The sequence below is a fragment of the Melopsittacus undulatus genome, chromosome 5 (assembly GCF_012275295.1).
Source record: "Melopsittacus undulatus isolate bMelUnd1 chromosome 5, bMelUnd1.mat.Z, whole genome shotgun sequence".
Classification (NCBI taxonomy): domain Eukaryota; kingdom Metazoa; phylum Chordata; class Aves; order Psittaciformes; family Psittaculidae; genus Melopsittacus; species Melopsittacus undulatus.
Genome location: NC_047531.1, coordinates 63,427,559 through 63,450,774, shown reverse-complemented (window position 1 = coordinate 63,450,774; position 23,216 = coordinate 63,427,559). Strand labels below are relative to the sequence as shown.

Here is a 23,216-nt window from a genome sequence, read left to right as displayed (position 1 = left end):
CCTTTGAATACATTTAAGAATGAGCAAATAACAAAGCAATGCTCATACTTCCTTCAGCACTTCAGGTGTGTGCTGCCACATGCACAATTCCTGCTATGCAAAATGTCTTTTCTGTGATCAGTGTCTAGTTGACATAGAAGTAGATAATCAAATGTTGACAGAGGTGTCCTGTGTGTATGACAGAACATCACTGACTTTAATGTGCATACCATACCTTGTGCTGATGCAGAGCTGAGGCTCTAACTTTGATTTCAGGTGTTTGAGCAGGAAGTTTCTCACAAAAATAATCTGTTATCATAGAACTGGGGTTGATGCAGATCAGGACATGTACAGAAAACCCTGCAGAAAACATCCCGTTTCATAAAATCACAGAATAGTTAGGGTTGGAAAGGACCTTGAGATCATCCAGTTCCAGCCCCCCTGACATGGGCAGGGACACCTCACACAAAACCCAGGGCTCTGTCCAGCCTGGCCTTGAACACTGCCAGGGATGGAGCATTCACAACTTCCCTGGGGAACCCATTCCAGTGCCTCACCACCCTAACAGTAAAGAACTTCTTCCTTATATCCAATCTAAACTTCCCCTTGGATAAACTCCGAGGAAAACTAAAACCAAACCAGCAAACCCCAAATGTGTGGGGAGAGTTGGATCCATGTGGCCACAGAGCCCTGTATGAGTGTTTGAAGAGAGAGCTCTGCCACAGCACAGTGGCAGGTCTCTGTGCAAAAAGATGAGGATCAGGGCCTGCACAGTCTTCTGTAGTTTGGTCCTTTCCACAGGTTAAATTCCCCCCCAGGTATATGGCCCTATGCAGAATGTAAAAATGGTAATAGAAATAATACAAAATTACAGTTGGTATAATGTAATTCACTGCCAAAGAAATCCCAGCAAAACTTTCCATATATCATGAGGAATTCAGTGATACAAAATAAACTTGCATTGCTTCAGGAGGGCTGCTAGTTCAGGAGCTTGAGTTCAAACAGGGTCTGTCTCAAACTGCAGGCACAAGACATGACTAAAAGTTGATTTGGCCTGTGCTAGTGAAGCAGCAAAGGGAGGAAAGCGTGGGTTGATCTGCCAAGACCCCCATGCACAGGATCTAACATGTCCCAACATGTAGAGTTAATAGGCCCAAGGGATAGAGTGGTCCCTTGTTTGAGTATAATGACTTGACACTTTTGTTACTCTTAAATCTCTTACCTTCCTCAATTTTAAGTTTCCATTCTCTCACAGTGTAGATCGGAGCTGCAGTATCCGGATAAGGAATCAGGGATGCAGCTAGCACTACTCAGACTCACCAGCCACAGAGGAAGCCATGTGTGAAAAGGCTTCATGATCTGGATCATGGGAGATGCTGGTCCAAGCCTTTATCTCTCCTCGTGCATTTGGTGAGTTGCAGACACTGTATGTGCCTTGGTGCTACCTCCAGGGAAGTATCAGAATAGCCACAGGGATGTGATGGGGGTTAAGGTGTTTAACAGGTGCAGAAGGTGGTAAACCAGTACCTAGTCCTTAAGTAACACTTTGCACCTGTAGATGGAAAACCAGTATCACCCTCAGCATGTGTTGTGGGAGAAGCAGGCAGCTGAAATACAGAGGCTCCCCTGGCCCAGCACGCTGCAGAGAAAGCAAAGGCTTTTCTCTCCTTTTGCTTTTGCTGCTTGCCTCCTTGCCATCCATAAACAACTTGTGGGGAGGAGGGAGTTTTGGGTGTTACTAATTTTAATAAAGTGGTTTAGGAATGTTCTGCCTCTCTGGAGCTTTTATAATACACACTAATAGAGGCTTTTGGCAAGAGCAGTAAAGCAAATTGCTCCCACCCTCCTCTAGCATGCTGTAAGCAGTGTCTGTCCCAGCAGCCATGTGACTGAGAGTCTGAATATGCTGTGGTGCCTGGTGAGCTGGGAATGCCCTTGTGAAACACCCCAGCCTCTGTGTCCAGCACAGATCTACTGGCCTCTGCCCTCCCATCCTCCTTTTGCCCACGTTCTTCACCAATTCACACTGTTCTCCTTAGCTGCTGTTATTTTAGCAGCTGGGGGATGTTATGTCACTGGAGTTGCACTTCGTTGCACCGTGGTTGCCTCTAAGCCTTTATTTCCTTTGCTTTTGAGGGCTTGCATCAGACTTTTAGGCACTATTGAACAAAGATACTTGTGTTTATCTGCCTACCTGGTAAGGGAAAGGTAAGCAATTTTTTTTGCTTTAAATGCCTCTCATATCTCCCCAAGGGCATTTAGTTATCTCATTCCTTAGCTGTAGACACACTAGTAGTTGGTATAAGTTACAGTTTCCTCCTGCTTTATCTGCAGAGCAATCTGAAGCCCAGCTGAGTTCATAGTGCAGTACAGTCATATACCTTAGAACAAGTAGCGTCAGGACTTCACACCACTGCCTTTTCCTCATGGTTTTGAATTAAAGTTTATGAGGGTTTCATTCACAGGAAGCACATTTCACAGATGCAGTTGTCTGTGTTCAGGTGTGGTAATGATGGGTTTGGGGTGTGAACAACAGGCCCAACGTTTTCCACTTGTGGTGGCAGCAGGAATGACACCAGAGCAGTGTGTACCCCAACATGGATACAGCCAGGACAGCTCTTGCAGCCAGAATAAAGGCTGCTCAGAGTGTGTCAGGAGCAGCATCTCCTGCCCTCTCCCCAAGAGACTGGCAAAGGAGGAGAGGAGAAGAAAATGGGGTCCTGCCTAAGAACGTTTTGGTGATACTGGCCCCACTGAGGTTATTGTGAGAATGAGGCTGAAATGAGACATGTTACAGGTTTTTTTTTGCTTGTGACACAGCATATGACTCATGTCCTTTCTACCAAAGTCTGGGAGCGTGTGTGCAGGGGAGGAGATGTGGAATGGGAAGGTCACAAAGCGTAGGAAGGCTTATCTCGATCTCCCCGGGTAATTTGGAACTAGATGATCTTTAAGGTCCCTTCTAACGCAAGCTATTCTATGATTCTAAGTCCAGTACCTTGTTCTGATGTATCCTGAGGACTCGTGGGAAGAGAAATCATTACAAGGCCACCACATGCCAGTGTGTGTTCTGTGCCATGTAGTCCTGGCTTTATGTGCTGCTATTCTGCCCAGTTGATGTTCAGGATGGTGATCAGGCAAAGCAGCAAATGAGGGTGATGGCTGTAGGGGACTGGATCTGGGAGATGGGAAAGGATGGAAATGTGCTAGTGATGGGAAGACATTGCTGGGAGATGAGCAATGCAGCATCCACATGGGGGCAAGGGGAAGAGAAAGTTTTAGAGTGGGCCAACGAAGATTCCTACCTGTCACATAGGCCACTAGAGGAGTGGGCTGGGGAAATACAATACAGCCACAATTCAGGAACAGAGACATAGCTGTCATGGCCCTTCTAAAGAGGCCAGGATAGTAAGCTGTTCCCTCTTTACTTTCAGAACCATCTTCAGTGAGGACAGGAAGCTGGACTGGCTAAGACAGACAGCTTTTACTGTAGTGCACAGCTTGACTGAGTATCTATATGGGAGATAGCACCTTAGACAGAAGGCTGTGTATGTTTTCTGGTCAAGGGTATGACAGAGATAGGGATATAGGAGCTGGGGGAAACGAGCTTGACTCAGAGAAGCGTTAACATCTATGGGAACACTATTAGGATCTGTGTAATGTGCAGACCCCAGGGGTTTGGTGAGAAACACCTCTAAACTTCAGAGGGCACCAGGTAGCTGTGACAAGATCTCTTTTAGTTGTAGCATGTTTGGAGACAGAACAATATGTGAGGACTCCTTCACCTACCCAAACAGTATTTAAGGTTGCGTTAGCTATTTTTTCTTGAATGCTTTACTGTCATCTGACCTGGTGTTAGTACAGTTGTAGCCTGTAGGAGTTACAGTTCCTTGGGGCAGCTGTTTTGGAGCTAAGTGTGTACTGTAAGGATGTAGTGGGTTATTCCCATGTGGATTAGGAGTGACACAGCTTGGTGCTTCTACTCCTCCTACACCAAGGGTTCTTCTTTTTGGTCTTCTTTTTGCTTCCAAGCTGGAGCTTCCCTCTGTGTGAAGTCTGCTCCTCCAGCCCACAGAGCTAGCTCTCCCTAGTCAGCTAAATATGGGCTAGCTACATAGCTTTTAATACAGTGTTTGCCTTAGAGGGAAGTATTGGCTTATCTGTAACTCTTACGAGAAGGTATGTCTTGATGTGGACTGCTCAGATGTGAGACTTTAGTTTTAAGACTTGTTTTTGAAAGGTATTCTTAGATTTGTAGCAGGAAATTTGCTAATTATTGATCATCAAAACACCCAATTTCACCACACCAAAGGAATACCCAAGAAAATCTTTTCCTGTATCTGTGTGTACACATGCATGTCACTGTCTTCAACCAGCTGCAGTGGAAGTTTATATGAAAGGGGAAAAAAACCGAGCCCTACCTCTAGGTGAGATGTAGGAACAAGAATTGAGAGCAGTGTAATTTGCTTTCTCTGCCTGAATGAGAATTGCACAGCTAAATTCTTGGCTTATGGAAAGTGCTGACAACAATAATGTTTTGTTTCTTTGATTTACAGTTCCCCTGCAAACAATCTGTAGAAGTCTTGGTACGTACAATTGGAGGTAACTGTTGTGGTCAGTGACAGTTGTGCAATGCTTCCAGTGAAGCTGGAGTAGAGAGATTTACTGCAGATGGGCATGCATCAAGCTGGTCCATTGTGAGCCTGCAAGTACAGCTGAGGGACTTCCAACAGGATATTTGGTAGTTGTTAATATCCTGTTTATGGAAACCTAAGTAAACAATTGAAGGCCATTGCCCAAAGGATGTTATTTGGATCTACGTAAATGACAATTCCAACATTTGCAATGCAGTGGGACAGCAGCTCTGATGAGATGTGATGTGGTCATCAAAAGCTGCCACGAGCATGCAGGACCATGTTGCATAAGAATGCTCTAGGAGAGAGAGGAGAGAAACTTGAATTGAGACCTCTTTTTTAGTTTAGTTAACCCATGTGCCCTATAAAGTAGTTGATTTGGAAAGATGGAAATTTACTTTATACACAGTTGCCCTTCCTGGAAATTCGTCTCTGGCTCACGACCGGGAATGTTACAATAACAAAATGGGGGGAAGGATCTGTGGAGCTGGGATGGACAGACAAGAGCAGGGCCATGTTCTGCATGGATTCTGGCATGTTTCACCTCAGACAGGCCATCTCCTGTGTGAACTTAATGTTTTTTTGGTTGTTGTTAGTCTGCCTGTGTGCTTGGTATGGGCAGGGTAGATCAATCTGGGTGTGGAGCTGGAACACCGGTGTGTTAGATGTGAAGGGGTGACCTCTGCCGTAGGCATGCTGCAGTTCAGTGGCCAAAAGTGTCTCATCCTGAGCATCCAGTGGGCAGCCTCTCTTTGGGCTCTCAAAGAAAGGTAGTTTTCAGGGATTCCTATTCTTTTTTAAAGTCCTCTGGAGGGACTGTTGTTATTGAGGAGTTCAGGTAAACTCAGAGACCTAACCTGTGGTTGGCAGCTTTGGCTGCCTGACCTTATCCCCAGCCCTTTTTGTCATGTAGGAAGGATAGATTCTGGCTGCAGGAGCATTGATCAAGAACTGCCTGCCCTAGCTTAGTACTGTTCTTAATTTAATAGCTGATGCCAATCTAATTAAACCCAACCCTGACCTTTGCCCTGTCCCACTTGATTTATACGCATGCGCTGAGTGTCATGAAGGAAATCCGCATCTCTTAAATAACATCAAACTGCAGGAACAGGGATAAGGGGGTGGATGTGGAGATCACATGCGCAGGAGTTATCTGTGGAAGTGTCTCAGCTGCTGGCACCTCTCCCCCAGGGCATCCAGATGCTTTCCACGTGTGCTGGAGATGTTTCTGCCCTTCTTGGCCTCATAGAGGCCCATATCTTTTCCTGGGGATCCCTTTTGGTACCTGTTGTGTGGATAAGCTAATCCATTTCTTCAGTCCTTGACCTAGGAATCTAGGTGTCTGGGGAGGCTTGGATACCTGAGGTGATGTTCAGACCATGGCTGGGAGGAGAAGGTGACTAGAAGGTGATTTCATATAGTATTGGTCATTCCCAAATGAAACCCCACAAGTTTACGCATACCATGTGATTCATGGTTGGCTCTCGAAATATGGTGGTACTGAATTCACTGGAGATCAAAGAATATGGAGTTTTATAGCAGGATGGGCCTGGACAGGGAAAACACAAGATGGAAACATCATGCTGAGTGTTGCAATCCCAAAGCATTCCTGGTCAGCCTCTTTTCTTTCTAGCTGCACCTTGGCAGAGAGGGAGCATGGTATGAAGAGCCCAGCTCCGCGCTGATGTGAGCCAAGGGAGTGCCACAGCTTGTCCCTGCTGGAGTTGCAGGGGAGCTTCACTGTGGACCACAGTGTCCTATTTAGAAATAGGAGTGTGGTGATGAATTGTCAGCTGTGTTTATAGGTCCCCTGGGGCAGGCTGGCTCATCACCTTTGCGTGACAACAGCCAACACAATAAAGGCCTGATCATGACAGCCTTTTCTTTTTATTTTTTGATCACTTCAGTAATAGTAATGATTAACAGTAATTATCAGAACAGTAATGGGAGTGTCCCATAATGCTAGTGGATGGGGGAATTCCACTACGCGCATCTGCTCCTAGTGCTAGTTACCAGGCCAAACAAATACACAGTGGACCCATGCCTCTTTCCTAGATTTGGTTTCTGGAACAGGTGCTGGCCAAGCTGGTTTCAGGTGGATTGCTGTTTGCTCCATCATCCCTAATGACACATTGCTGGTGCAGAGGGTGTCCCAGCTCCTCATGCAGGTGACAGGCACAGCTGAGTTGCAGCCAAAACGTGGAGTCTGGGGCTGGCTACAAGGCCTGGAGCACAGAGTGAGTCAGCTCTGCGCTGCTTCTCTCTTTCAGCAGGCCAAGCACAGCAATACTGAGGCTGGGAATAGCCTGCAAGTCGGCCTTTCCTCTGCTCTTTACATGCTTCTATCCCCTCACCCCCTGCAGCAGTGCAAGGAGCAAAATAGCTTGCCAAAGGATTGAAGCCACTATAGTTCATGCCTGTGTAGCCATGCTGCTGATGCTAAGGCTCCCAAATGGAGCATGTAGGAGGGCTCAGCTGATCACGTGTGAGCATACATATTGTCTAGGTTTTAGCGCATGCCTTAGTACTGGCCCTGTTCTTGCCCAGGGAAGGTCTTCCCTACCCACTGACTGTGGCACTCATATACAGCATCTCTTCTCCTTTTCTTCCCCATGCTAGCACCAACTCTCCAGAGGGAAGATACAGGGGAGGGGTGGAAGGTAGTGGTGTAGTGGAAGGTACAGTGCCTGTAGCCAGGACTGACCACTGTGAATGCCTGACAGGAGCCAGTGAGTGCCTTCTGAGTCACACCAATCCTCACAGTGGTGGTTCTGTCTGTCATTTCACTGTCCTGTAGTGGGTGTTGCTCTCTGGGCAGAGCTGTTGAGTCGATGGGCTACATGGTCAGCCACTCAATCATACTTTCAGTTATACTGGCCACCAGACAGGGGGTCACCCATGTATACACACAGTGAACCATCAGAGAGCACTCTTTACATTTGCATGTGTTTGGTCTCTCAGTGGTTAACTTTGGTCTTGCTGGAGAATGCAAACCCTGTTGAAGAGCTGCCTTTATGAACTCAAAGGAAGTGCTGATGGACAGAATGCTGATGGGTAAAGGGATGGTGGTCTCCCAGTTTGCTTGCAGCCTGCTGTGTGCTAAACTACGTATCTTCTGCCTTGCTCTTTCCCATATTCTTAATAAATCACGTGGAGCGAGGAGAAACGATTCCTAGATACATGGGCAGTAATAAGGGAAGGACTTGATTTGATAACATCCTTTACAAAGGTACAGATAAAATGCTTGCACAGGTTTATGGAGCATCAAGTGAAGGTGGAAGCCATGAGAAGACTCCACAAATGAAAAAAGCTCCAAACCCCTTGGAGGGGAAGAAATCACTTAGCATGGAGCACTGAGCTGTAATTAGGAAAGGGAAAACACTGGCTGAGCATTATGAAGCTCTTCCTGCCGGTGAGATGTGTTAAGCCATTCAGGAGTTGCCCAGGGGAAAGTACTGGAAATGTTATACTAGGCAGAAGAACTAAGCTTTAAAAACTGCCCCGCAGGTAGCAGTGCAGTGTGAACGGGCAGATCTGTCCTCCTTGTCATCTTCATCTTCTGAGACATCCCATCAAAATGAACAGGAATTAGGTGTTTGGGGTTTGGGTTTGGTTTTTTTTTTTAATTTGCTAGTCATTCTGACCCAGGAAGTTGGCTAAGAAATGGTTGAATTTGGTGTTGTCTGGTAGCTCTGACCTCCTGCTGCGTTTACTGGAAGAGGCATCAGCTGCTTTCAGCCTTGGGGTCAGTGTTCTGACCTCTGATAGTTTACAGGAGAGCCTGGTTGTTTAAGAGCATCTGACCTAATTCAGCTCTCACATACATGGGGAATCTGAAACCATTTCTGGCTCAAGTTGTGTTTTCTTGCTCCCTTTCCTCCAGAATACCTGATCTGTGTAGGCCAGTTAAACATATTCCCTTCTTAGGGCATTGGTGCTCACGTGTGAGCCTAGTGGTTTTTGCCCCATAGGATTTTCATTTTTCTGTAGCTCAAATGTAAATGCTGTTAAGTGAGCTGTGCTCCAGTTAGCTGTCTGTTCTTTTGAGAGTACTTCTTGAGGATCTGTCATGCTGTGCAATGAAATCTCACTAGATATAAAAATTTCTGACACACACTGATGTATGCACTTGTGCTGGTCTCAAAAAATGCTGGCAGATTTTCCCGAGGATGTATGAAAATGCTGCTTTTTGTTACTTTGAGTATGTGTGACAGGGCCAAGTGCCTCAGTCCTAGACTAAGAATGATTTTCTTCCAGTTTCAAACAAAAGCATGTTGATTTTGAAAACAGGTCTTATTCTTGACAAACAAAACCAGTGCAGATCCATCGCAATGATGATACTGCATGAAACTGGATGCAAGGCCTACAGAAAGCAGCTAAGGTAAGTAGTATTGTTATGTACACCTTTAGTTATGTGCAAACACATACATAAAGTGGCTATGAACCTGTGTATTCTTCTACAGCACATCACCATGAGGAAAAGCGTTTTCAAGCCCAGAAAAATGTACATTTGAGCTGTATTTTCCCCTAAGTTGAAAAGGGTATGTTTTTCATAGAAAACTCTCTGTCATGAGTGATAGCTAAACTGATAGGCAAAGCTCAATCCATACCCTTGAAATAATCACAGCTGCTCTGTCCAAAATGGAGAGAGGAATGCTGTGAAAGAGGATTAAAAGCATAACATGGACTTGAGTTGAGCCTATGTGCTTTGTAAATAAAAGTTTTCTTTCAAGGTGGTCTTTAAACCATTGCAAGGTAATAAAAGCAAGCAAGTCTTTTGCATAAGACATATTTCCTCATGTTCTGGTTAGTTACGCTTTGTAAAGAGAAAGATCCTGAAATGTCAAAGCATTCTGGGGGCTCCTTGCCTCCACTAGTGTGATGCCAAGTGCCACTTGACTTGGGTGTGCCAGTTCACCCCAGCTGCAATTGAGGCCACTAGCTGGTGTGCACCCATCATGCTCTGTTGCCCAACCAATGCTAACTCTTGGCACTGTACAGACACGTCCCTCTATTCTCAGATCTGGGGAATGCAATGAACATACCTCACAATGAACCCATGGCTGCAAGAAGGCACTACTCACTGTGAAGTGCCTTGGAAAACTGGCTCTGAACATGCGTACCAACCATATCCACAGAGGTGGCCTCCACATGAAGGAGAGGATGGCAAAAGCCGCAAGCAGGGATGTCAAATGCAAAACCACATACCATGAGGTAAAGAACATTGCAGAAAGATAAAGATGTGTCTATGATGCTTGTTTTTCATATATTCAAATCTGAAAGAGGAAATTCCAATGAATTGCTCCAGTTGTGTCAGAGTTACTTGGTATCTGGATACCGGTACAAGACTATAATTAAGTGCTCTCTTTCAGAAGATAAATCATGCAGCAATTTAAGGGTGAAATTAATTATAAAGTGGAAGTTCTACAGTGATGCTGCCTTTTTAAAACGTCTGCATGCCCACACACAGAAATGCTTTACTGATCATTGCAATTCCTTTCTTTACTCATTCTGATCCCTGAAAGGGCAGACAATAAAATCCTTAATGAGGGGGATCAGCCCAAATTAAGGAAGCAACAAAACCAGTCATGTGGCATCAGAAAAAGCTGCCATCTCCAACCTTAAAGCAGTATGCTGATTGTGTGGATAAGCCATGAGCCTAATGCTAGAGGGGGGAAAAAGGGGTTTCTAAAAAGGATTCCAACTATATCATGTCCCACTTTATTGTAGGGGATGAACTTCTACATCCTACTTTCACACTGATCTTGATTCTATCTTGCCAACTCTTATACCGTTTAGCTAATGTGGTGCTGACATACAGTTCTCTAGTGACATGTTGCCTTATTTCATTTCAGCATCTCCACACTTACGTAGACCTAAGAAAACACTCAAAGTAAGAAGGAGTATGATTTGTAAGTGCCAGATCTATTCCAGCTCCCTGAATTAACATATTACTTGTAATTGCTTGTAAACTTGTAAATTGAACATGGAGTTGTAGTATGTCATGTTCTGCAGTATCTTCTACAATTAACTTATAGGTAGTTATTCATATGAGATATAAAATGGAGAAACTATGGGTGCTTGACTAACCAGCTATTAAACTGCACCTTGCTATCAATACTCAGATTCCTTGCTGTGAGACAGGCTTATCAATTCTGCAGTAAATTGTGTGTCACCTCGCCTTTTTGATGATGGGAAGTGGGTAAGGCACAGGAAGGTTTTCCTTTAAAAGGAAAAGAAATAACCACACTTATGGTTATTATATAGACAAAACACACTTGTCTAACACAATGTTAGACAAAACAGACGATATTTCAGGCAGTTGCATACAGTAGAGATTTGGGGATGGAGTATCCCTCAGCTATCCAGCAGTGGGAGGTTAAGTGCTGCACAAGGCCTTGCTTAACATAGTGACAGTGTGTGGGCTTCAACAAGATACTTAAAAAAGGTTGTTTAAAAAAATAGCCATAATTAGTCAACTGCTGTCAAGGTAACTGAAGATCTGTTGCTACCCATGCTGTGACGAGGCCCCTTGCTGGCGGGGTAATGCAGCTTAAGCACCCACTGACCTTAGGACTATCAGAGATGGTCCAGGTATTAACATCCCTGCCAACTGCTGTGACCCTGGCAGCAGCTCATATGTGGGGAGGGTCACTTCAGATGTCAGGGGATGTGAGATGGGGGAGGGCAGCAAGTTGCTAGCTGCTCACCCTGAGGTGTTTCCCAACCTGGGTTCAGGGTGTCCAGTGTGGCAGTGCAGTGGGCCACCCAGGCAGTGGCTGGCTTCAGGTCCGCACTGCACTGGCAGTCTCACACCATTATTCATTGCCCTGATGCCGGAGAGGGGCTCCTTGTCTGGGACTGTAGTGATATGACAAGGGCTGATGGGTTTAAACTGAAACAGGGGAAGTTCAGGTTAGATCTAAGGAAGAAGTTCTTTATTGTGAGGGTGGTGAGGCACTGGCACAGGGTGCCTAAAAAAGTTGTGAATGCTCCATCCCTGGCAGTGTTCAAGGTCAGGTTGGACAAAGCCTTGGGTGACATGGTCTAGTGTGAGGTGTCCCTGCCCATGGCAGAGGGCTGAAGCTGGATGATCTTAAGGTCCTTTCCAACCTAAATCATTATATGATTCTATGATGAAGTGAAGGCAAGTAGTGCTGTGCATCCAGCCGGGGGCATCCACTGCCCCAGGAGATCCCAGGCATCGGTGCCTTGGCCAGATGGTTCAGAGGGGATGGGTAAATTTACAACCCCATATATAATTTGCCATAATGCTTGCTAAAATAAGGAAATCAAATGTGCATGGCCAGCAAGCGAGGGCCAGAGGGATCAGGCAGGCGTGTGCCTCCGGCCCGCCGAGGGTGGAACGGTCCGGTCCGGCTCGGCTCGGCTCGGCCCGGCCCTGCCGGGGGCGGTGGAGCAGGATGCGAGGCCGGGGACCTGCCCGCGGCCGAGCCGCGGTTTCATCACCGGAGCCGAGCCCCGCCTCTCCCGCTGGCCCATAAAGGTCCGGCGCGGCGAGGCCGACACCCATACGGCTCCTGCCGCTCCGCTGCAACCTGCTGCACCCTCTTCCTCGTTTGCTTCCTCCTTCTCTTCTCTCCCCGGGACGAGAGGGCGATGGATGCCAGCTACCTGCTGGTCCGCAGCCTGCTGCTCTTCATCGGTGAGTGCTGCCCGGCATTGTGAGACACTGCTCTGAGGGGCTGGGACTGGGAGGGCATCATGCCCTGAGTCTTAGGGCTGGGGTGTTCCAACTGCTGGAAAACGTCTGGCAAAGCATAAAGCCTGGCTTGCCTTCAGGCAGAGGCAACGTGTTTTTTCTTCGAGATGAAGTCATGGGCAGGGATGGGTATACCTGGGTGGTTGTGTGAAATGGAGAGCAGAGAAGACAGGTGTTACTCCATGGTGTGCTGTTTATGGGATGTTTTTTTTCTTGTGTGATGCCCAAGTGATAAAGGTGAACATTCAATCCCCTATTCCCCAACTCTGCTTGAGTGCAATGTGCTCAAGGCAGTGCTGTCTGTTCTCTTCCACCTTGTCCTGTTGTGTTCGTAGTCTAGTCCTACTGCCTTCACCCCTGCCACACTCTGGGTGAGCTCAGCTGGTGAATCCCCATGGCAGCAGAGACTTCCTCATGGTAACAAAACAGGTTGTGGCATCCCTCTGCTTGACACTTCTCCACCTGCTCACTGGCAGCATGTTACTCTATTGCATGACATAACCTACCTGAAAGTCCAAAGTGAATATGTGTATCCTCAGAGCATTGAGAATCCTGGAGCCTGGATGTCATGTGAAGCAAGAGCTGATCTTTGCCCCACACTGTGGCTGGGCACTGGCAGGGAGTGCTGAGAGCTTACTCCATGGGGTGACTTGAACTGCATGGCAGCAAACGTTTGAGACGGGACCCAGACCTAGCATACTCATACACTGCTTTAATAACAAAGCATCTTCTCACACTCATGATGCCAGGCTCAGGGTCAAAGACAATGATAACTTCAGTTCCCAAGACTTCTTTTTTGGGGCAGATGTTCCCCTGGCAGCATGAGTTTGTGTCTTTCATCTTGGCCAAATACTTCCATAATAGCTTTTGGATCAGCTGCTGCACAGCATCTCACTTGTCAGGACAGCGGGCTGAACACCTTTTCCTGGTGTCTTGGAAGGAGCTAGTATGTCTTCATGAGCCTGTGTATGGATTTATTAATTTCCAGGGCAGGTGCAAAATCCAGTAGTAAAGGCATAGTCATAGCTAAATGACATCATAATGAATGGTAAGAGCGTTTTACTGCCTTCCCCTCCCAGGTCAGTAGTATAAGCAGAACTTGGTGCCACTGGCAGAAGCTGGGAAGACTGTAGCTGGTGTTAGACCAAACTTTAAGATGAAGCTGAATGGCTGAAGCCTGACTGAAGTCATTGTCAGCTTGGTATCCTGGCTGTCGTGGGCTTGGTGTGGTAGGAGAGAGCTGTCATTCACCCCTGAGGAGCCACACAGTGATGTGGTGGTGATGGAGCCAAGCCCAGGCCCTGCCTTTTCCGTGAGTTACTGCAGCAGCCTTGACACTGGTCTTGCAGTCACTGTAATGCCTGCTCAGTGGCCATCCTCAGATCTCCAGAATCACTGACAGTTTCAGCAGTTGCTGACCTTCTGTTTTCCCGTGTCACATTTGTCTGGTCATCAGCAAATGGGCTGAACATTAAGGCTGCCGAGTAGATGTGGAAAATGATGTGGAAAATGTCAGTGGCTGATGTGTCTGGCTGGAAGCAATAATGGATTACTGCTGCTTGTGTTGCATGGGGACCTCTGTCCCCATGTACAGTGGAAAGCAGAGTGGCAGAGGGGTAGCATGTGAGTAAGGTCAGTGGTGTGCAAGTCTCCACAAAGGTGGAAGCAGTGCTGAGATGATTGGGTGCACATAATATGTAATTATCTGCATTATCTCTGCTTAAGGGTAAGTCCTGACACCGTGTTGAAGATGATCATACAGGCCTGTAGCAATTTTAGAGTGATAGTCTTCCGGTAACAAGCTGGTGTTTCCAGGGCTGTCTCAGAGCTGCTGTGGTGTGGCCCTGGGTATCCATGACTTGAGTTGGCACTTCTGAAGTCATGGATACAAAATGTGAGATGGGGAAATCTGAGCACCACTTCCACATATAAACATGCATAGCCACTCCTGTCCACTTCTCCTAAGGGTAGTTGATTTGAGCCTGTCTCTCTCAGAACCATCATACCTGGCCCTGCATTTAGACAACAGGCCAACTATCGATAGACTGCAGGGGGACAAGGGGTAGAAAGACCTGACAGCATCTCCTTTCACATGGTGAGAAGAGCAACCTGTACGTCTTGTATGTCTTGTCTAAGGAAGAGGAGTGTTAGGCATGGTGCCTTGATGGGCATGGCCAGGCAATTAGGCACCACGTACATAATACCCAAACATCAAGCAGCAAACAAATAGCTTATCCCCAGTGCGAAGATGGTGAAGTGTGCTTTGTCTAAGGTGCTTATCTTGAATGACCACTTCCCCTTTCCCAGGAAAAACAAAAATGCTCAGCCTGTGTGGATAACCTGTACTTTAGAGATGCTGTGTTTGATGTGAGTGGTGTGGTTGCACAGCCAAATCTTGAACAAGAGCAGGCTTTCCTGGCTAAATCTATGTTTCTGTGATCCTCATCTAAAACACAGCCACCCACCTAGCCTTCGTTGCCGGAGGTGCTTGCTTTGTCTGAGGTGGCCTGTGAACTGCAGTGGCTAGCTAGGGAGGTTACCAGCAGAGAGAGATGGAAGTCAATGCTCTGGAGTTAAATGGTATTAATAGCAGTGCTCACAAAGCCAATAGGACTGGCTAGCTTCCATGATTCCTGCCTAGTCTACCACAAGAAGGCCTTAGACAGATGTGCTCGGGGTGCCCAAAATTGGGTAAGAGGGCTCACCTTGACCTGTCTCGAGTTAAAATGGGCTGACATCCTGTAGGTGTGTGTCACCTGGACACCTCTGTGTTTGGCATTGCAACCCATGTGAAAAGTGTAGGTGCTACTGCTGTGGCAGAGAGACCACAGGGATGTCACATGTGGAGCAGCATCGCAGGGTCTTCAGATTAACTAGTGATCTCAATGGCAGGCACAGCCAGCTGAGATGGTGATTGACCTCTCAGAAGCCTGAGACTATTACTGTTCCAGTAACAGCCTGTTACTGTAACAGTAACAGCCTGTTGGTATCAACCTGACAGGAGCAACCCCAGGACCAGATAGTGTTGCATGTGCATGCTACTGGAGCATCAGCATAGCATTCACATTCCTGCAAGGCACACGTGAATATCCATCATCTCATTACTGCTATCTTCTATGCTGTGTTTGTTTAGGGATCAGCAAAGGTATAAGAACATAATGACCTCTCCCAGGTGCTATGCTTGGTATCCATCACCCAGTAATCCTGGGAAAGGCTCTCCTTCGCCATTCCTGTGTGTGGATCCCTTATCCTCCTTCAGGGTACCCCTCCCATTGATGTCAGAGGGGAAATATGTGCATGGGGGAAAGGGCAAAATGTAACAGTGCAGAGCAGGAGGAACTTTGCCCCAATGTGACAAATACTGCTGGGTGTCAACACATACCCACGCCTGCTCCAGCCCTTCCGGCTATGTGGCTGCAGCCAGGCAGAGCAGGCTGTCAGTTGTGGCTGAAATGGGGCAAGCTATGTATGGTTCAGTGTTGGAGGAGGAGGTTATTTTTAATATGCCTCATAGGTGTTGAGTTTTGGCCTTTTTTCTAGCTGGAAAGCAGTGTCTCCTCCTGCAGCTAGGAGAAGAGCTGACGCACCTCTTTCATGTGCCTGTGTTTGAGTATCTTGAATGCAAAAACCGGGTCCTGAAAACTCTCAGACTAAGAGTTTGAGATTAACAAGCAATTGCTCAGGTTATGCTCAGATCAAGGAAGTATGTAAACTGGAACAAAAATATGTAGGCTAATGGAGATTGTCAGATGGCTTAATCCATCTGTTTAACCAAGTACAATACAAGTGAGTATCCCAGGTACCTCTAGCATCTTTTTGCCTTGATTTATCGTCATTACTGTCATGTGGCCCCCAGACCAAATCCTGCCACAGCCCAGAGATTGTAGCAGCTGTACATGGGGAGCAGAAGGAAGCCTCGATCACTAACTCTGGCTTCTCTCAGGATTTCAGTATCCCTTTTTGCAACCACATGTTGTATCCTTAGTGGGACAGAGCTGTCCTGTGCCACAGCTGCTCCCTGCTGAGTGAGCAGCTTAGTCCATGGAGCACTCCTGAAATGTCTCTCTGGTACCTGGGAAGGAGGACTGACTCAGCAGATCTCCTTTTCCCTAGTATCATCTGGGATGTGGGTCCCTCAAGGAAGCTCAAAGCTGCTGTCTGGCAGTAACTGAACTGCCCCCATCTGTTAGCTGATGGCTTCAGCCTTCAAACACTTCACGTTTCTGTCATAGCCTTGCAGAGATGTTCAGTTGCTTCTCCTCACGCCATCTACAGCCAGTACAGTGATGTTAATAATAAAGAATTCCCACTGTGAAAGTAAACTTGCTCGTCCTGCCTGTGGAGTGAAAGGCAGGTGCTGCTGACTCATGCACAGATGGCTCCAGCTTACTCCTGTACAGGTCAGGGTGCTGGCATCATGGCTGTGTTACCATGGCTCTCCCTTTGGTGGCCCTAGTCTTTGTTCTTTCTGTTAAAGCTTGGTTTATTAGCTTTGCAAGGAATGCAGTGCAGAGGGAGGTACAGACATGGAGCGGTGTTTTTAAAGCAACACAAACACACAACCCCTCTTGTCCCTTCAGGATGGATATTCCTGCTGTTTTTGTATCTAGAATCATAGATCATACAATGGTTTGGATTGGCAGAGACTTTAAAGATCATCCAGTTCCACCCTTCCTGCCTCGGGCAGGGACACCTTCCACTAGACCTATTTTAACTGGAATAAAGCTTGAAGGAAACCTGCTAACCATTGAGAAACAGAGGAGCTGCAGGAAATCCATAAATCACTCCTAGATTTAACTCTGAGATGTAATGAAACTTTCTAATAACTGGACTGGAATTAGAGTGATCAAGAAATTATGAAGGCACACTCCCTCCATTAGACATACATGACCTGACAAGTTAATAGAGGCAAACAGCCCAAAGACACAAATTACCGACTTGTGTGGCATGGTGCTGATGACTAAGCAGTTCACCAGCAGGTTAGTTTGTGACCACAATAGCAAGTGTTAGCCAACTGCATTTCGTGGCCAGCTGGGACAAACACTGACTATTCCTCTGGGGCCAGCTGTGAGGCTATGAGCACTTGTATTGGCCTTCAGATCCTATTGAGAAATGTTCATTTAACTAGGAGAATACCTGAAAGCTCTGCCTGTGCAGCACTCTACAGCCCCAAAGATGTCCAGATGCTTTAGAAGCTGGATCTCTGGGAGAAGGGAAGGAGGGTCCTTGCTCCCTGAGGAAATGCAGCCACAGCTCTAGTAGCTGAACTCCTCAGCCTCTCATTATGTCTGGTAGCCACATCAAACCTGCTGCAGTGAAGTTTGCTTCAGTGTGGATGGTGAAGGGAAGACAGACATGTACCCTTTCTCTCCTGGGGTTCTGCTGAGATGAGGAACACAGGCCCAGGATCCCTGAAGTGCCCAGAAACTCTGCAACCCAGTGACCAGATGAAGAGGGTCTGTGCAGGAGCAGGTGTCAGTAAGGAACTGTCCAGCCTTTCAGGCTGCTACACCACCTCCACAGCTGCAGAACCTCTTTGCTGCTAAAGAGCATCCTTGGTGTTAAGCCTTCCTCGAGCTGGATGTGCTCTCTGAAGTTGGGGGTTACTGAGCCTGGCTCAGCACTGATCTGCTGCACTGAATCATCACCCGCACAGGCTTGCTGAGTCCTAGGAAATGCTCTGCCCCTGCACTGCTGTGACTCAGGGATGTCATGATTTGGATCACCAAAAGAACTCCTCCTGCCATGAATACCGGATTGTCATGCCTAATTGCAGAAATCTGGCAGGGTCCCTTGTGCAGGTGTCATGCCAGACCAGTCAGAAACCGAACATAATCAGTGTTGGCCTAATTTCTGCCTCTCCTGTGTAATCTTTCCAAGCCTCTTCCTCCCCAGTTTCACTCTGAGTGTGGGTGAGAGGTGGTCACAGGTACTACATTTCTGTTTGATCTCTGTTCTACATTAAAGTTTGTATTGCAGAGGTGTTTCTTTGGGCTGCCTTATATGATAGAGTCAGCAGATCTCTCAGACCTGTATTTTTTCAGCTTATAACACTAGGGTTTTCCTAACATTAAAGTTTCTGTTGTTCTTGTATTAACTTGATGAATAGGCCACCTGAAACACTTAACTACACTTGAAAAGCACCTAGTTTTGACTCTTCTCTTTATTCTCTTGTAGGCTACCTATTGCAACCAGTCCTGGGCACTACAGTGATCCCATTATGCGGGCCTGGTGAAATGGAGAACTGCACAACAGCACTAAGTAAGTGTACTGCACAGTTCTCTCTGTAATGGACAAGTCTTGGGTTCCCATCTTCTTTTCCTGGTGGCCTCACTGAGCTGCTCTTGGAAATAATTTTTTCCGTTGAACAATGTGGCCAACGTCCTGCAGAGTGTTCAGTGTTGTTGAACAAGAGCCAGGTTTTAGCCTACATTTCCTTTAATATTGCTTTAGAGTATTGCTTAGAGCTGAAGAGTTCTGCCTGAAGTGTGAACTCTGCTGTGAAAGCAGAAATAGCTTATGTGGAACTCCCAAAAGTCAGTATAACTCTGGCCTGGGAAAATTCTCTCCCTGTTCAGAAGGGTCACCTCCTGCTGCTTTGTAGGTCTCCTGGTAGTAAGACTGTTAGTTGTAGTTGTAAAGCCTATACATTGTTTGGGAAATACAAAGGGGAAATAACGCTGATGAGATTCTAACAAAATCTCTTTGCAGTCCAGACAGAGAACAGTCCCCGTGTGGCTCAAGTTGGGATAACTAGATGCAAGCCTGAAATGAAGGACTACTGCTTCCATGGGCAGTGTGTGTACATAGTGGACTTGGATGAACACTACTGCAGGTATGGAGAGGGCATGATGCATTCTGCAGAACTCTCTGAGGTGGGCTTGGAGGTGAACTGCATGGGGCCTTTCATGTCACTGCTCTTGGAACTTAGCTGGAACACCCATCCAGCAAAGTATTCAAATGCTTACAAGACATTAAAAAGGAGCAATATATCTATAAAACACCTCAGCTACATTTAAGCAAGTGTTAAGCATATGTGCTGGCTCCAGTGAAACCTAGATGAGAGTCTTAGGCACCTGACATTAATCAGCAACCAAACTTAAACTTGGGACATGCATTCTGATGCGCTTCCCTGTCATCTATATTTATAGTAATGCGAGATCCAGACCTCAGGCAAAGCAACCAGGTTTCTTCTTGAATTCAGCCTGCAAAATAAAGACCCTCTAGGTATTTTAAAGAGTATTCCTCATTTATTTGAAGACTTTGCAACCATTTCTAGGACCACGTTGGCTTGCAGTACATCAGTTCCAGTTGCTTGTCCTTGAGGAAAGAGCAGGCTAGCAGTATAGCATGCTTTGTGGACTGCTAAAGTGTAACCCCATGACTGTGTCTCTAACTGCATCTCTCATCCTCAGGTGTGATGTAGGCTTCTCTGGTGTCCGATGTGTGCATTCAGAATTGGTCAGACAACCCCTCAGTAAGGAGTATGTGGCACTGACGGTTATTGTAGTTCTGCTTTTCCTCATCGCCATCTCCATTGCAAGCTATTACATCTGCAGAAGGTAAGCAAGACATCCTTCATGGGTCAGAAGGCTAAACCCCTATATTTGCAGCAAGATGTCCCCTGAGTACCTCCAGATAGAGCGAGGTACCTATGTTCACTTGACTGCATGAAGCTGGTTTGATAGACAGACCTGCTAGCTTGCGCTTAGTAAAGTATGCTGGCTGCATAGCATAACCCAAGCTGCAGGCTAGGCAGCAGTATCTTTAGATGCCTTCTAACCCTGATAGACAACTGTATAGGTTAGTTCATGTCTGTCTTAGAAGGTGTGTTGAAGTAAAGGAGAGAGCAGACAGGGAACAGGGAAATTCTGTTTGCTTTTTTTCGTAATGCTATTTCCCCCATCATCTGGCACTGGAGGACAACTGGATCAATGATTTTTGCTAGTTGTGTTATTGTGGTGACTGTGTTATCACAAGCAATGCCTTATCTGCTTTACCAGGGAGGACAGTAGTCTTCTCCATTAACAGACCCACAAGCAGCAGGGGTCATTCTTCAGACTGAAAACTAACAGTAAGCAGCTGTTAGAGAGAGCTGAGAAGGTGGAACAGCCCCCAGAGGAAGAGCTCAGCTTCAGGCATCTGACAGCTACGTGGTGACCATTGTAATGCCTCTTCCCTGCATGAAGACTTGAGGGCACATCATTTCAAACACAAGGTGGCCAACTTGGTTAGGATACTCAGCCCTATTGCAGGCAAGGATCCAGCAGGATTTCTCCAAGACAAAGCTAGTATCAATAGGAAGACATTAATGCAGATGGCACAACCTTAGTGAAGAGATGAGATATGAGACTGCCTGAAAGTTATCTCAAACATGGAAGTGATCACAGACAGAGCTTAGCTACTAGAGGTTTAAAACAAATGTGAGGAAGTCATGCAGCATTTCCTTTTACTTCCTTGCACCCCCCTTCACCTCACAAAAAGCTCTTTGGAACAATTGGCTTTCCAGAACTCACACTTCTGTACTTCCAGGTACCGAAACAAGAAGAGACAAATGAACGCCAGTGAATACAAGGAAGTTGGTGCCCTGTAGAAGAAATGGTGGCTTCCTACAGTGTTCTGTTCATCTGGATGGACTCATTGACTTCTCATCTATTTAAATGTTATTTTTATTAACAATATTTACAATATTTATATCTTTGTAAAAAATTCAGTTGCTTGGTGATCCAATCAGTATAGGTCAAGCATTTTATTTTCAGTGTTTTATTTTTTTATTAAATATTATTTCCTCATGAGAACCCCACCTTGGTGGTTCTGTGGGATAGAGATATATTTTTATAAAACCTCATCTTCTTACTCTGAAGAGTAATTTTGTATTTATTCTTGTGAATATGCTCAAAACAATTCTGCTCCTTGAAATAAAAGTTGTAGACCAAGACAAAGTGTCTGCTGAGCCCAAAGACTGGTGGTGGATGGAGTTCAGCCCACTTGGCAGCTGGTCACAAGTGATGCTTCCCAGAGCTCAGTACTGGGGCCAGTTCTGTTTAATGTCTCTATCAATGATCTGGGTGAGGGGATCAAGTGCACCCTCAGTCAGTTTGCAGATGACACCAAGTTGGGTGGGAGCGTTGATCTGCTGGAGGGCAGGAAGCTCCACAGGGGGATCTGGACAGGCTGAATCCATGGGCTGTGGCCAATGGTATGAGGTTCAACCAGGCAAAGTGCCAGGTTCTGCACTTGGGTCACCACAACCCCACACAATGCTCCAGACTTGGGGAAGAGTGCCTGGAAAGCTGCTCATGGGAAAGGACCTGGGGGTGCTCACTGACGGTGCTGAACGTGAGCAGCTTGTGCCTGGGCAGCCAAGGTGGCCAACAGCATCCTGGCCTGTATCAGAAACAGCATAGCCAGCAGGGCCAGGGCAGTGATTGTCCCCCTGTACTGGGCACTGGTGAGCCTGCACCTCACATCCTGTGTTCAGTTCTGGGCCCCTCACTACAAGAGAGACATTGAGGTGCTGGAGCGGGTCCAGAGAAGGGCCAAGGGAGCAGGTGAAGGGTCTGGAGCACAAGTGTGATGGGGAATGGCTGAGGGACCTGGGGCGGCTTAGTCTGGAGAAGAGAAGGCTCAGGGTGACCTTATCACTCTCTACAACTGCCTGAAAGAAAAGGAATCTGCCTCTAAACTAGTGCTTGAGTCCTCCCCATAGTGTCTATCACTATGTGTGTCTATCACACAGCTGGGAGCACGAGAAAGGTAAGATTTGAGTTTGGGGTTAATATTGTCCTAAAATAATAACAGAATAACCCACTGGTTTTAGCTACACCCCAAGTGTGGTTCCCTGTGAACAGGAATGATTCTTGCAGCACCTCAGTCACCCCTTTTAACCCATCGCTTGTTGCATTTTTCAGAGAGCACAATCTTTAGGTCATTCCTGGTCTTTGCCGGTGGTCCATGCTTGTGGTCCATGCGAGCTGTGTCAGCCTGTGTTGCTTGACTTTTGTGTGTTGAGACCTGTGCTTTTTTGATGTGTGCCACAGGGTCTTTGATAGGAAGAGTCCTGTCCATGGCAGGGGGTTGGAACTGGATGATCTTAAAGTCCTTTCCAATGCAAACCATTTTATGATTCTAATGATACTTAGCTGAGCTTGTGGGTAGCAGGGCTTAAACCTGCCTTGTAACATGCTGTAGAGTAAAAGCCTGTCTGTGACCTGTCATGTAAGGGAACCATTCATGTGAGCTTGTCCATGCACAGCAGCTGGGCAGAAGCAGACCACCTGGGCCAGCAGTGATCTTTGGGAACACAGTGGTTGGTCTCCCGTCTGGAGAACAAAGGGATTGTGATGGGAACTGAAGAGGATCCCTATAATTGGAGCTGCGAAGCAAGGGGGGAAATGCTTGCCCTGACTGTGTGGCCCATACCCCTGTCTTTGGAAAGATCCTACTATCATAGAATCAACCAGGTTGGGACAGACCTTTAAGATCATCAAGTCCAACCATTAAACCATTACCCCAGCACTGCCAAGGCCACCACTAAACCATGCCACTAAGGGCCTTGTCTACACAGTTTGTGAACACTTCCAGGGATGGTGACTCCATCATTCCCTGGCAGCCTGTTCCAATGCCTGAGCACCTTCTTGGTGAAGAAATTGTTCCTAATATCCAACCTAAACCTCCCTTGTCACATTGAGGCTCTTTCCTCTTGTCCTATCTCTTGTTCCTTGGGAAAAGAGACCGACCCTCATCTCACCACAACCTCCTTTCAGGCAGTTGTAGAGAGTGATAAGGTCACCCTGAGCCTTCTCTTCTCCAGACTAAGCCGCCCCAGGTCCCTCAGCCATTCCCCATCACACTTGTGCTCCAGACCCTTCACCAGCTCT

General features: G+C 46.7%; 1 protein-coding gene across 5 annotated transcripts; it reads left to right on the top strand.

Moving 5' to 3' along the window:
* Positions 1 to 1,266: 1,266 nt before the first annotated feature.
* On the top strand, positions 1,267 to 21,274 carry LOC101880235 (proepiregulin). 5 transcript variants are annotated; one of them, XM_031044744.1, is made up of 8 exons: positions 1,276 to 1,389; positions 8,904 to 8,994; positions 9,635 to 9,827; positions 10,469 to 10,525; positions 18,514 to 18,597; positions 19,048 to 19,171; positions 19,752 to 19,898; positions 20,869 to 21,274. In XM_031044744.1, the coding sequence occupies exons 4-8, from the start codon at positions 10,519 to 10,521 to the stop codon at positions 20,927 to 20,929; spliced, it is 423 nt and encodes a 140-aa protein (XP_030900604.1). In that variant the 5' UTR covers positions 1,276 to 1,389; positions 8,904 to 8,994; positions 9,635 to 9,827; positions 10,469 to 10,518; the 3' UTR covers positions 20,930 to 21,274. The 5 variants fall into 5 exon arrangements, with proteins under 5 accessions (XP_030900603.1, XP_030900604.1, XP_030900605.1 ...); XM_031044745.1 differs by lacking the exon at positions 1,276 to 1,389 and having other exon boundaries at positions 8,325 to 8,994; XM_031044743.1 differs by lacking the exons at positions 8,904 to 8,994; positions 9,635 to 9,827; positions 10,469 to 10,525 and having other exon boundaries at positions 1,267 to 1,389.
* Positions 21,275 to 23,216: the final 1,942 nt, after the last annotated feature.

What these genes read in the sequence shown, in the direction of transcription:
- LOC101880235 (XM_031044742.1), top strand. Translation starts at nt 10,447, where the DNA reads ATGTTGCCTTATTTCATTTCAGCATCTCCACACTTACGTAGACCTAAG. An exon ending in AGTAAGAAGGAGTATGATTT is followed by an intron (nt 10,526 to 18,513) that starts GTAAGTGCCAGA and finishes ATTCTCTTGTAG; the next exon opens with GCTACCTATTGCAACCAGTC. An exon ending in TTGGATGAACACTACTGCAG is followed by an intron (nt 19,172 to 19,751) that starts GTATGGAGAGGG and finishes TCTCATCCTCAG; the next exon opens with GTGTGATGTAGGCTTCTCTG.